This window comes from Phalaenopsis equestris, unplaced genomic scaffold, assembly GCF_001263595.1.
Source record: "Phalaenopsis equestris unplaced genomic scaffold, ASM126359v1 Scaffold000960, whole genome shotgun sequence".
In the NCBI taxonomy this organism is placed as follows: Eukaryota; Viridiplantae; Streptophyta; class Magnoliopsida; order Asparagales; family Orchidaceae; genus Phalaenopsis; species Phalaenopsis equestris.
Window position 1 is genome coordinate 107,160 of NW_018165399.1, and position 14,276 is coordinate 121,435.

Below are 14,276 nucleotides of genomic sequence, written 5' to 3' on the forward strand. Positions count from 1 at the left end.
GGTGTGTGTCTTCTCTCTTTATTGTTGGGTGTTGTTACTGGTGCTTGGGTGTTGGTGTTGGTGGATGGACCTGGTTGTGTGTCTCCTCTCCCAACTGTTGAGTGTTGTTGTTGGTGCTTGGGAGTTGGTGGCTGGACCTGGGTGTGTGTGTCTCCTCACTCTATTGTTGGGTGTTCTTGTTGGTGCTTCGGTGTTGATATTTCTCTACTATTGGGTGTTGTTGCTGGTGCTTGTGTGTTGGTGTTGGTGGTTGGACCTGGGGGTGTCTCTTCTCTCTATTGTTGGGTGTAGTTGCTGGTGCTTTGGTGTTAGCGGTGTTGGTTGAACTTGGGTGTGTGGGCCTCTCTCTATTGTTGGTAGTTTTTCCATTTTTTGTTTATCTCGTGTTTTCATGATTTATTTTTTATTTTTTTCATGTTTTTTATTTTACTTTCACTATTATATTTCATTATTCATTTCTATTATTAGTTGCATTATGGTTAAGACAAAAGAAGTGGTTTCGTCAGTAATATGAGATAAAAAAGTAACAAATATATTCAGCAACTTCTGTATTAAGAAGATTGAGCTTAGAAATAGACCCACCACCTACTTTAACAAGGGTGGCAAAATTTTTCGAAGATGTTCCAAGAAATGACAAGAAGGTAGTATGGTAGGCTAAAATTCAAGAACAAGTGGGACCAGTTAAAAAAGAATTGGAAGCTATGAAAAGAACTGAAACGGGGATCCACGGGATTGAATTGGGATCCTATCGAACGGATCATTGATGTTTCATAGGAGCAGTGGACTAAGAAGCTACTGATAATAAGTATAACCCTAAATGCTTGTATTTCCCTTTGTTATCCATGTTATTCTGCAGGCAGTGTCGGTCGCAAAGAAATTCAAGGTGAGTGAAATTGAGTCGGACCTGCAAGAGAAGTGGACCTCATGTTTAGGGGGTCACGCGGGCATGCATGCGTTCAACCTAAGTGAGCAGGGGTTTGCAGGCATACCAGATGATATGGAAGCCGAGCAGGTTACTAGGTCAGGCGAAGGCTCGAGCGTAAACCTGAGGAAGCTCGAGTCCACAAGCCAATCAAAGCGGCCCAGGGTACAGAAAAGAAAAAATGAAAAAGACGCTTTTGTCAAAAGTTCAATAGATAAGTTGACAAAGTATAAGCAGCTCAGCCTGGTCCTTCAAATGACACCACCATAGATGACTTTCTTAGAGTTTTAGATTCACATCCTGAACTTTTGGTTGATTTGACATTCTACCTAAACAATGTTAAGTTACTTGAAGACCCGACCAACAGACATATGTTCATGAAGCTGTGCCCCGAGCTTCGTGTCCAATATTTACGTTTATCTATAGAAAAAATGACTTTACGATTACACTGTTTGATGGAAAAATAATTCAGTGATGACACTGTTTGATGGCACTGTTATTTCTAATATGGAGCAGTTACTATTAAGTTTTTTATGCTTTTTCTTAAAGTTGTTATATCACTGCAAGTAGATATTCTTGAACCTTAACAAAACTCTTGCAGAATGGATTGGCAGTGACTTTGCTCGAATAGAATTGTTGCGGTGATTATGATAATATTGTACGAATAATACCGCTCTACCGTGGATCGAACTCCATTCATAAAATCGTCTTTCATTAGTGATAAATGAGTCTGTGAGATTCTAGGACATCCCACAAGGTTTATTAATATATTTCGCATATCAGTACCCATTTTTTTTGGATCTCCTCCACGAACTTCATAACAACCATGGGCTCCACAGTTCCTCTAGAACAACTAAAAGAGAGATGTTAGCAATAATACTCTACATTCTAGCGCAAAATGAATCAATGAGAGGAGCAATGGAGCATTTCTAGCATTCCTCTAAGACAATCAGCCGGTATTTCTTCGTGGTTCTAAAAAAACCATTAGTTTAGCAACAAAAATAATTACACCGGAGGATCCGTCATTCGAGACAGCTCCAGCAAAAATTTTCAATGACCCGCGGTATATGACATTCTTCAAGGTAAACTTAATTCATGCATTACATTCACATATGAATCTAATTAGTTTGCTAGCAATAACATCTTTAACTATTTTAACAGGACTGTATTGGTGTCATTGACGGTACCCACGTTGATACACAACTACCCAACCATGAAAAAGTTACGCACATTGGATGGTGTGGATCACACACAAAATATAATGGTCGTATGCGACTTCAACATGTGTTTCACATTTGTGATGGCCGGATAAGAAAGGAGTACACATAATAGTTGGTTTTTTGCTAATGTGACAAAAAATAATAGACAACACTTCCCTGGCCCACCTCCAGATTTGCTCATGTATATACCACATTAGTATTTTTATCAAACGTTATTAATAATGGTCTTCCAAACAGGTAAATATTATTTGGTCGATGACAAATGATGTATCTGAAACCATTTTTGGAAACTAAAACTACATTCAAGATTTCAAGGGATCAAGCGATGTTGCTGGTGGAGGGAAAAAAATTTTAACAAACGTCACTCCCTATACGGAGTGATTGAAAAAACATTTACGGTGTGGAAGAAACAATAGGTCATCTTACGTGATATGCCGACGTAACCATTTTCTAAGCAAGTACATATTGTGGTGGTCACAATGGCTCTGCACAACCATATTCGACGGCATTACTCTCGGTCGGATCCAGATTTCAGTATGGCTGACGACGATCAGATGCAGGTCCCCCCTGAAGCATTTGAATTTCATGTCAGACAATTTATACCACTGGCGGAGGAGTCGCCGGAATTTGAAATCCAAGATGGCGAAGGTGCAGTGGAAATGATAGTTTTGAGAGAGCAGATCACAAATGTTATCGTTGGATGCTGATCGACCATTTCATCTTTAATTTCTATACTATATTTTTTTATGCCTGTTGTATCATTGTTACTTTTGATTTTATATTATTCACATTTTCAAAAGAGTTTTCCTTCATTTGTATTTTTTTTTTATTTTGTGGGCTTATGAGGTTAACAATGAGACGTTTGACCTTCTGGGTTCTTCGAATGGTCTGTCAGTCGATGTTGGTTGGTGTCACATGTGAAATAATAATAAAGACAACTAAATTTCTCTTGTATTTTTGGCGATATTTTTTTAAGGATCTTCTGGATGACCTATTTCAGTGTGTATATGTGACATACGAGAGGTTGGTTTTAAGTGGGTAAAAGACAACCAAGAACCTTGTTTTTTTAACAATGTCTAATGTCTTCTTGTATTGACAAATTCGTTGGTTGGTGTAGTGAGTTCTCTAAGCCCTCACGCCTGCTTATTTTTTTGGTTTTGTAATTTTCACGTGTTTGCATTGTTACTTTGCCTTTTTTTAAGGGCTTATGAGGTTGACTATGAGACGTTTGACCTTCTGGATTCATCGAATGACCTGTCAGTCACTGTTGGTTGGTGTCACATGTGAAATCCTAATATAGCCAACCAAATTCCTCTTATATTTTCGGAGACATGGTTTTTGAAGATCTTATATATGGTCTTCTTTGGTAATATGCATATGTGACACACACGAGGTTGGTTTTAAGGGGGGTAAAAGCACAAAAAAAGCCTATTTTTTATAAGGTCTACTGTTTTTCTGTAGTGACAGATTCATTGATTGGAGTTGTGAGTTCTCTGGGCCCTCACACCTGTTTATTTATTTGGTTAATTTATGCTTACATGGTTTCTGTTTATTTCCATTTCCTTGTATATTTATCAAAAGAATTTCATCCATCTATTATAACTAATGGGTGCTCACGTATCTTTGAAGGAAAATGAGTTTCAGGATTTCAGGGACCTCCCGACAAGTGTTCTGCCACTGCGGACTACAAAATTCATTATTGACGTCATGTCGGACACATAGCTACGAGAGAAAGTTCTACAGGTGCCCGCGGTGGGCAGACGATCCGTAGAAGTGTGACTTCTTCGCGTGGGCAGACAGTCTGGTTGATTCCATTGTCGTTAGTAATCTATGTTCGAAGATAACCCTATAGAACAACACTGCACATGACATGCTTCTGCATTTTAAAATGAATATTATCAAACTTTTAATTGTAATTTTAATATGTTACTTCTTTTTTTAGGTTTCTTGATACTCGCTTTTGAGTGAGATGTATATCATTTTTTGTACCGTTATGAAGTATTTTTTTGGTTTTAAACTATCAAATATATCGTAATGACAGTTTTGTTGCAAGCAGCACAACTGCACAGTGACAAAATGATCATTTATCCAAAAACAGCTGCAAATGAGTTATTTTTCAAACGCACAAACCAAATAACTAGACAGTTTATCTAGATCTGGCTCAGAATGATCATTTATCCAAAAAAAACTGTAAATCAACTGTTTTCAAACATACAAACCAAACAGCTAACCAGTTTATCCGGATCGATTGTTGATCAGCAGCTTATCAGAACAAGCAGCTTGTCTGGATAAGCTGGATAAACTACAGCTGCCTCAAACAGCTCTCAAGTGGGATCAGTTGAAAAGGGACTCGAATTTGTAGAAGGAATTAAAACAGAGATGCATGGGCTTGGGTTGGGATCCAATCAAATGAACTATTAAAGCGTCGGAGGAATGATGACCTGAGAAATTGGAATTAACAACTTATCAATGAAAGACTTTATTTTCATTACTTTCTCTTCTTGAACTATATGAAGTAATCAACTTGCCCGTACATTGCAGGCAGTGTCAGCCGCCAAGAAATTCAAACTCAGTAGAATTAACCATGATCTAGAATAAAAGTTAGACCGTATATTTGATTGTGTTGTGGAAAAGGGGACTCATACCTGGACCCCTAGTGAGCTAGGGTTTGCAGGCATACCAGAAGACTTGAATGTCGAGCATGTAATTGGCTCTGGTGAACGGCCAAGCCCAGACAAAAATTAACTGGAGTCCACATGCAGGTTAAAGCGTCCTAGGGTGGAGAAAAAGAAAAAAGGAGCTGATTCTTGACGACATGGCTAGATTTTGATTGTGAATAGGTGGAATGAGGTTTGTCAAAATGATACAGTGTGAGAAAGAAAAATTTTAAGTGGAGAAAAGATTGGGCATTAATGGATGTTAGAAATTTTAGGACAAGACTAAGGTTAAGCTAGTCCTGATACTAAATAATACCGAAGTTAATCTAAACAATAACAGAAAAATAAATCTTATTTTTCGAAGCAAATAAGCGATTACAAAATCACAGCGAAAAAGAAAGAGAACAAACACACAGCACTAACAAGCTCAATTAAAATGTATCCCAATACTGGTAACAGGCGAAAGATTGTGAGTTGGTTGTGGATGCAACCAGGAAGGGGAGTGCTAGTCGGATATTGCAGAAGGTTGGGGACTTTGAAGAGGTTGTATGGGTCGGTGCAACGATTAGGTGGTAGGGAACTGGTTCGGCAAGGCTGGAACAGTAGCTAGGATGCGGGGGAAGGGATTTCGTGAGGCTGGGACAGCAAAGAGATGGCAAGAAATGGGTTGGTTGGGTGCTGGAAGGCAATAAGGTGGGAGGAAGATATGTTGTAGAAGATTGTAGGAAAAAAGTGAAAGTGTTCATCGGGTGGCTGCAGGAAACAGTGATGGCGGCGGCGAAGGGAAGGATGGAGGGCTCTAGGACAGCAAAGGAAGAATTGTCCAGGGGCTGCAGCAGCGTGGGGTGTGGTTGGAAAGGGATTTCAGAGGATTTGAATGGGAAAAATATCCCCGCGGGATAGAGCTCCAACCGCAGCATCACTCAAACCCTTGAAAAATGTCACCACCTCGAACAAGTTACAGCCAGAGCACCTTCTCAAATTCGGATACAGCCCTAGAAGTTCACTACCTTGGATGAGTTATAGCCGGAGCACCTTCTCACCTTCGGATACAGCCCTAGAAGGGGAACATCGGACGTCGGCGACAGTCCTAACAGAAATCAATGCCAAAAACTGACTTACAAACCCTAATACAACACATATATAGAAAAAGACTAAAAAACATGAAGGATGATAGGATAGAAAACATAAGAAAAGAAAATGGGACCATTTCGCCGACTCTCCCGCGGTAACTATTTTTGCGGTACTATAAGAGCTACAACACTGCTGTAGTTCATTGTGGTAAGCTCCTGCATCTCTTAATAGCATACAACCAAAGCTTAGGCTCATTGGTTCCTACTCTAAGGGTCAGCTGCAAGTAAAATATGAAAATCTTTTGTAACTTTTAGGAAATTCATAAGAGTTACTGGAAAGTAATTAAAGAATATAAGGCCTTTACGGATAAATCTTTTGTATTATTAATTGCATGCTAAGTACTTCAGAGTTCACAAGGAAAATAAGCTAAATCCTGCATAATCACACATACCTGTCAAAACAGAAAGCACCCAGATCTGTGTAGGAACATCATAAAGTGTCTTGGCTAATGTTAACGATGACTTCAATATCTCCCTAGCTTGTTCAGTGTCATGCAGTTGAAGTGCTAATGTTCCCAAGATCGTCAAGTACTGAGAAACAAGTTGAATGTTCCCCAACTGCTGGTGTGCTAATTTCAGGCCACTGGCCAGACGAACTCTAAATGAAGAATACAGAAAAAAAAGACAGCTATTTAATTTATGCTAATATTTGTGCAACTCCAAGTTCAGAGAAAAGCTTGATTTCAAAAATGTTTTTCCAAACACAAGTTGGTGTGGCACATCTAATACTACAAAATTAAAAACAAATCGTAAAACAAAACAGAGTTTACTGTAACCCAAGCTCAATAAGATTGGTTCCTTTCCTTTTGTTTAAATATAAGTCCTCCCTTCACACCGTATTCATATATCAATTATAAAGGAAATTAAGACGCTAAATTCAAGGTTACTTGGTTATATGGCCATTTTATCTTCGGCAAAAAGAAAGTAACGCTCTTCACATTCTTATTCAGATCGTGAATAATAGCTCCGCGCTAGTGCAATTTATGCCATATTTGTATTATTTTACATTTCTCTCTGACTTAACATGCAGAGTCTTTACCATAAATGTCTGTAATAACTTCAATCTTGAAGGATTAGATCTAATACCATGAATTATTGGTAAGATTACATAGCAAACAAGACCCAACAATTACAAAAAACAATGAGAGGAGGTATAGAGCAAAAACGAACAAATTGAAGTGCCAGCGATTTGAACCGATGTGCATGTAACTGGTTAATCACTAATATTTAAAAAAATTCAGAGCGATCATCTCTGGGTTTTGCAATAATACTGCATAAGGGTGACACAGCACAAAAATCAAGAATAATGATTAAACCTTTCTAAATTCAATCGGGCAAATTCAAAATTTTACTTGTATCAACTTTATTATATTTATTTTTATATTAAAAATCACCAGTTTAGATAACCTGTAATAACTGTGTAAAAATAAATATAAATAAATAAAATAAAATGATAAATGTGTCAAATGAGAAGCAATGCTCGCTGGAATCAAAACTACGAATTTTTTACCACATTTCATTCTACCTAACACACGAAGCAATCACAGGGATTGAAAACAAGGGAGAAGAAAGGAGGAAGAAGTGGTGTTGTGAGAAAGAGGAAGTCGAACTCTAATCTAGTAGTTCGAACGGCACATGCCAAGCAACGGAGTCGCATATGAGCAAAAGGAATAGGAAGACGAAGGAAGAAGGGCCTCGCTTTCAAAAAAAGAGGAAAAGGAGTCGAAGGAGAAAGGAGATGACGCAGAACCTATCGGAACACGTGTGTTGGGAAAGCAGGCGGGAGACGACACCAAGGAAGGAGCGACGTCACTTGCTGAAAGAAGGGATCGAGCGATACTTATTCGATTTGCACAGACGAAGGCATCAGTAAGCTGAAGCCTGGAACGGAGAAGACGATGTTGGTGATCGAAACCGAAGGAGGTGACATCCTCGAGTATTCTGCCTTTGTTGAGTGGGAAACTTTCCTCGAGTATTCTGAAAACGTCGAGCAGGAAGAAGCTTCGTTCTAGATGAAGAAGAAGAAAAAGAAGAGAAGATGCACATTGTGTGGGAAAGAAGAAGAAGAGAAGAGAAGAGGTTTGTGTACGGGGAAGGTGATTTCATGTTAGAAAGGAGCCCAACAACATTTTAAGGTGAGTTAAGGTTTGTTATATTAATTAATGAATTTAATTTAAATGTTTATTTATTAAATATTATAGGCTTAATTAAATCAGAATTGAAGTTATTAAAGGTTTGGATTGAAGAGATTGAAGTTAGTGTTTGTGCAAAAGAGAAAGGCAATGTAAAGAAAGATAAAAGTTTATAATTTTATGCTTAAATTCTATAAATTATTTTAATTAAAATGTCTATTAACTTTATGAATTAATTTCAATAATTTATTGTGGACAATAAATTGAATTCAAGCACCAATAAGATCGAGAAAGGATCGTGCAAAAGAAGAAAAGATAAGGAGATAAATTTAATATTTATTTGGTAATCATTTCTAATCAATTAACTTATTAATTTCTACGTATTAATGTTAGAATATCATGAAATATTACCAGGTGAGAAAATTGATATTGTGAAAGAGACAATTGAAAATTTTTAAAAGGATCATTTCATGGTGAAATCGAAGTGAGTACTCTAACTTTTGATCTATAATAGCATAGTATTTGTGTTTCTTCTCAATCATTTGCAAGAAAGTTATCTCATTAATTTTGAAAGGATTATTTCAAATAAAAAAAAATGATCAACATACAAAACAAATATTTTTGTGCTAAAGGAAGAATACCAATAAAGATAAAAGGATCAACCATGCTAATCCAAAGGTCAATAAGAGTAGCATATTGTAGTTCGTCAAACCAAACATAGGGGGCTTTGTTTCAAATTAATAGCTTTGGATAGATCCATACAAAGAAAAGTCTTTTTGGCATCCATGTGAAGCAAGGTTAAAAATTGATTAATGGCAACAAAATGGATAGGGCAAATAGAGTTAAAACAGCAAGCCAGAAGAAAATTCCAAAGTAGTCAATGTCATGAACTTGTGCATAATCCTCTTGACCAACAATCAGGCGATGCAATTATTAATAAACCTATTTGGATGGAACTTAATAGTGAAGACCCGAAGACATGAAAGGGTTTGACACCAAAAGAGAGTGTAACAAGATCCAATTTTGAAGCTCAAGAAGATTATTCATTTCAATATCCAATGCTTGCTTCCAGTCATGTAATCGAGCAGAATTTCTTCATAAGTCTAGAGAATACATGAAGTAAACACAGACAAAGCGACAAAAGAAAAAAAGAGAGAAATTATCAAAGAATAGTGGATTTTAGATGACATGGTGTACACCTTCACATAAAGCAATTGAGAGATGTGGATCAAAGGACTCGGATGCAGGTCGGTGCATAACAATATTGGATGACATGGAAGCTGGCGCTTTAAAAAAACAGGCCAAAACCTATAGAGAGGAGCGGGCACTAAAACAACAGGTGACAGTGGTACACTAGGAGAAGAGGGGCAGGGTATAAAGCAGGAAGATAAAGATAAAATGCTTCTTGAGGTGGCGATGACAAATCCATATAGTCAGCATGCAAAGGAAGAAAGATAGTTGTATATCAATGGAATATTGAAAGTACACCGCCAATAATGATGGACGACAAAATTGATCAAGTAACAAGTTGTGAGAACGGTATCTTCACAAAATTGGCATGGAACATGCATGTAATATAGTAAGGTAAAGCAACATCTAAGATATATCAGCCCTGTCTGGCTACAAGTTTTTGTTGTGATGTATAAGGTTATGAAAATTCATGTATAATGCCATTTTCAACATAAAAAGAGCAAAATCAAGATTGCATGGTCATATATCATTGATACACGGGTTTAATTTAAGTGGAGAATTGAACGTCTTTGATAAAATTTTTAAAAAATATAGAAATTTTTACTGACAGTTCAACATATGAAAATCAACATGAGTGCACATGGGACCTGATCCAAGAATATTTGAATGAGCATTTTCAACAACTGCACCAGACATAGGAAATAAGTCTTGGTGATGTTTATCATATTAACCAACTCCAAATTCAAAATTGAAACAGACGTAACATGAGCGATATCATATAGAGAAGGGTGTCCTGGACGATAATGTCACTATTACGGTGAAATAGCAAACATGGGTTATAGTCATTTATAATATAAAAGCCCCCAAACATCAAAGTATCTACTGATCATCTTCTAGTATTAATCCTAAAGACACAATAAGAAGGATTAAAGGTTGCATAATTATGATTTTCGGTGAGGCAATGTATAGACAAAATCCATAGGAGAAACTGGTGAACTAATAAAATATTATCTACAATCAAAATTGAGAAAGGATGGATAATCTATTGTCAGTGACAATATTTGGAGAACCCATAGAAAAAATAATAGATGAAAGAGATGTCTTGGTTAGTGGCAGTCATACTACATAAGGGAGAAAGCAAAAAAAAAATCTAAAACCAAAGATTACTAGAATGAGAAACTGCAGCCGAATCAAAGGTACAAATAGCATGAGAAGATAAAGTTGGTAAATAATAATGTTCAAGTAGTCAATATTTTTTTATTTTTTTTTGGAGAAGAGATTGGACAAGAATGAGTAACTACAGAATCAACAAAAAATGGAGACAAGTTGAATAGCTGGAGAACAGCAATTTTTTTTTTCCAAACAGCAGTCAAACGAGTTATTAATTCTTTATCATTGCTGAAAAAGTGGAAAAGTGTTGTGACCAGAACCATGGTCAGCAACACGACTCACCTCATCCATGATTAGCATAAATTCCCCAACAAGTTTGATAGCAAGGGAAATGTGATCGCCATTTGAAGAATGTGAAGCAATAACTCTGAGAGCCGGAGAACCCATAAAACAGTAGTGATATTTAGAACAACAGCATTAGCCATGAATTGAGTTTCAAAAGATTCTAGAGATGGATGAAAAACACAAAATACTTGGTAGAGAGAAACTCCTCATTCTATTTTTACCTAGTCTGATCAATCAAAAAGAGACAATTGTGCATAAGTAAATCCAATTTACATTTCAAAGTGTCGTGGTACTCATAAAAATCTTTTCATCCTATTGTCGGGCAAATAAATTATAGTAAATACCTAGAGATATCATCAAAAAGGTAAGTAAAAGGGAGAAATTTTACACCCCTTTGGCCATCAGTTGAAATATGATGGTAGAAACAATAATTGATTCAACAGTACAACAGTATTATGTGAGAACCGCATGGTCAGAAACTTCTCATTTGGAGTACTTAACTGCGTCCATCCACTTGGAAGGTAGAGAATCAAAATGACCAAGTTTCTTTCGAAATCCTATGATAAGGTAAAAAAACCCAAGGCCACAATAAATAGTTGGTAAAATTGAGTCTGATGGTAGTAACTATAGTATAAATTGTTCATCTCCAGGAGAGTAGTATGAGAATCCATCAGTGAACACAATATAAAGAATATGAAAATCATTTGATCAATCTTAGATCAATGTGAGGGACGGCAGGATGAAATGGAAAAAGCTAGCAATTGTGCAAAAAAGGGTAACACGCGTGCAAACGAATGCATAGATGCAAGCAGCAATTGTGCGGATGACAGCACAGCATTTGAAGCGAGTAAGATAGTGAGGACGAACAAGTTAGCGAGCATGGACGATACCATTCTGCGATGCCTAGAAGGTGTTTGCGGACATGTAAAAGGGTAAGGAATGTTGGGGGATGGATGATAGGAGCAGAAGGAGAGATGTCAGTTGAATTCTGGACTGAATGGCAGCGGTAAGTAAGCCGACAGTGGGACACAGCAGTCTTCCTCCTGTAAACAGCAGACAACAACAATGTCGGCGGCTGTCCGGACTGGAAACAACAAGATGAGCTCAGAAATGGCAACATTCAGACGGCGAGGTTGTTCCACCACTTGTTCCTAAACAAGATACAGACACACCACTTGTAAAAGGAAGAAGATACAACACTCTTTAAAGCATAAATCAGATATTATACTCTCCAAAACACAAAATATCCAAGCTAATGATGTCAAACAGCCAAATACAAAATATATAAATGTTCCCCAAAAGAAAATAACCTAATCGAAAATAGAAAAACAAGAAAGAAATCAAACAAGAAAAAAATGCATAATTAAAGGTCAGTGGTGCCTATTCCGATTCCCATGATCGTGATTTAACCACGGAAATGCGGGAGTCTCACTTCTTGCGTGAAAGAGAGCGTTCTGTGTCAATGGATTTCCAACAAGCTCAAAAGAATATTGGATCTAGTGCAAGCAAACACCGACACTAAGCATGTATGAGTGTAATACCCAATTTTGGACAAATCAGATAAATTTTTTGGCAACTTCAAAATATATTGTAATTTTTGCACTCCCTAAAATCCAACCAAAGCAAATTTATTATATTCTACATGCCGAATCGATCGATTTGATATATAACATCATGTATAAGTTGTATATGTATTGAAAGATATCAAAATATGAAACAAAAGATTAATAAAACTTAATTAAACCTTTAATTAATCTCCTAACCTCGCGTTACTGTAGCCAGCAGAGTTTCTCTGCAACTAACTGTACATGCGACAGTCTGATGGATCAAACAATTGTGATTAAATGGAATCCAAGTTAAAGGTTGCATCCATTAATTTCACCTCTCCCAAACCTTCTTGCACGCGAAGGTCTGCTCGGTTCACGAGAATGATAGCAAGAGCGCAACCCACAGGGAGCCACAGGCGTCAATTTGAGGCTCCCGAACGAAATCGGTAAAAGGGAACATCATTTTCATGCTATTTGAAACATTCTTTTGCTTCACTGTGGTTTTTTTTTTGTCATTTGCCACAAATTGAAGGACTTATTTATTTCTCTTCACTGTAGCAAGCGGCGGAATAGTGTTGGAGGTTACCAAGTTCAATTTTTGGACTTCCAGTGGGATTGTTAGCGGGAAATTAGCAAAGAGCAGGTGAAGAAGGGAAGGAAAAATGGAAGAAAGAGAGAATAGAAGAATTTTTAAAGGAGAATTAATGCATGGAAGCCCTTTAGAGGTAAATATTAGAAAGTAAAATGTAATTGGGGTTAAATTAAAATTTCAGCTATGAATTTTATGAATATTTAAAGAGATTATGATTTTAGGTGGTTTAGATTTGGCGAGCTTGAGAAAACTCGTCATAGGGCTATTGAGAAGTACATAAATTGAAGATATAAAAGTACAGAAAAATTTTAAATATTTTGAAGAGCCTGAGAAAATTTTAGAAACAGATGTTAAAAAGTTAAGAAACAAATAAATGTCTTATGCAAAATAAAATGAAAGCACTGGTCTGAAAAAAGAAGCTACATAGGAATAAGAATAAAAAATGAGACAGAAAGATTCATATGTGTTCAAATAGATTTAGATATACTGAGAACACAATTTTTATGAGAAATGGATTGAGTAATTGGAATTAAATAGAATCCACGTTAAATGTTGCATTCTTCCTTTCTTCTCTCCCAAACCATCCTACACATGAAGGTCAAGTCGATTCGTGCGAACAACAGCATGAGTGTGACCAGCAGAGAGCCAAGAGCGGTGAATTTGGGGCTCCACGACCAAATTGGTAAAAGCAAGCACTTTCATGCTATTTGGAACATTAATTTCCTTCCCTATGATTCCTTTTTGACAATTGCCACAAATTGAAGCATTTTTTCATTCATTGTCATTGTAGCAGAACGAAGAATAGTGTCGGAAGTTACAAACTTGGATTATTAGACTTCCAATGAAATGGTTAGCAGGAAATCAATGAATAGTTGGGGAAGAAAAGAAGAAAAGAGGGAAGAAAGAGAGGAAAAGAAGTATTCCTAAAGGAAGATTCATGTTGGGAAGCCCTTTTAAGGTGAATATTAGCAAGTTAAATGTAATTGAGGTCAAATTATCATGCACGGCCTGAGACTTGGAATTAATCAAGGCAGGTAAAAATGGTCGGCGGTGGAAATTAATTTTTTTATATTTATTTTCTATAACTACATTTAACAAATGAAAGTCGCTACATAAAAGATTAAATTTAAGCAGTTATAAATTTATCATAGGTCGAGTTATCCATATCTTCTATAAATATTCCATTGTATATTGCTAATCTTTAAAGAATTAATTAAATATGAAAAAATTAGTTTAAAACAACAGTGAGCTAAGAAGCTAGTGAATGCTCGTGCTCTTAAATTATTATTATAACAAAAATGAAATAATATGCATGACAGTCAAAATAATATAAATCTATATAAAAACATTAGACAGTTTACTTTTTCAGATATGATCATTCATAATAGTTCATAACATTCAATTCATTTTATCATATCAATAATATG

The 14,276-nt window shown here is 36.5% G+C and overlaps 1 protein-coding gene across 1 annotated transcript in view; it reads right to left on the minus strand.

Moving 5' to 3' along the window:
* Positions 1-14,276, minus strand: part of LOC110032522 — a gene marked incomplete in the record, with an annotated part of 67,817 nt that overhangs the window by 32,602 nt on the left and 20,939 nt on the right. The window contains 1 exon segment of the mRNA XM_020736181.1: positions 6,325-6,530. Coding sequence (XP_020591840.1) covers positions 6,325-6,530 — 206 coding nt within the window.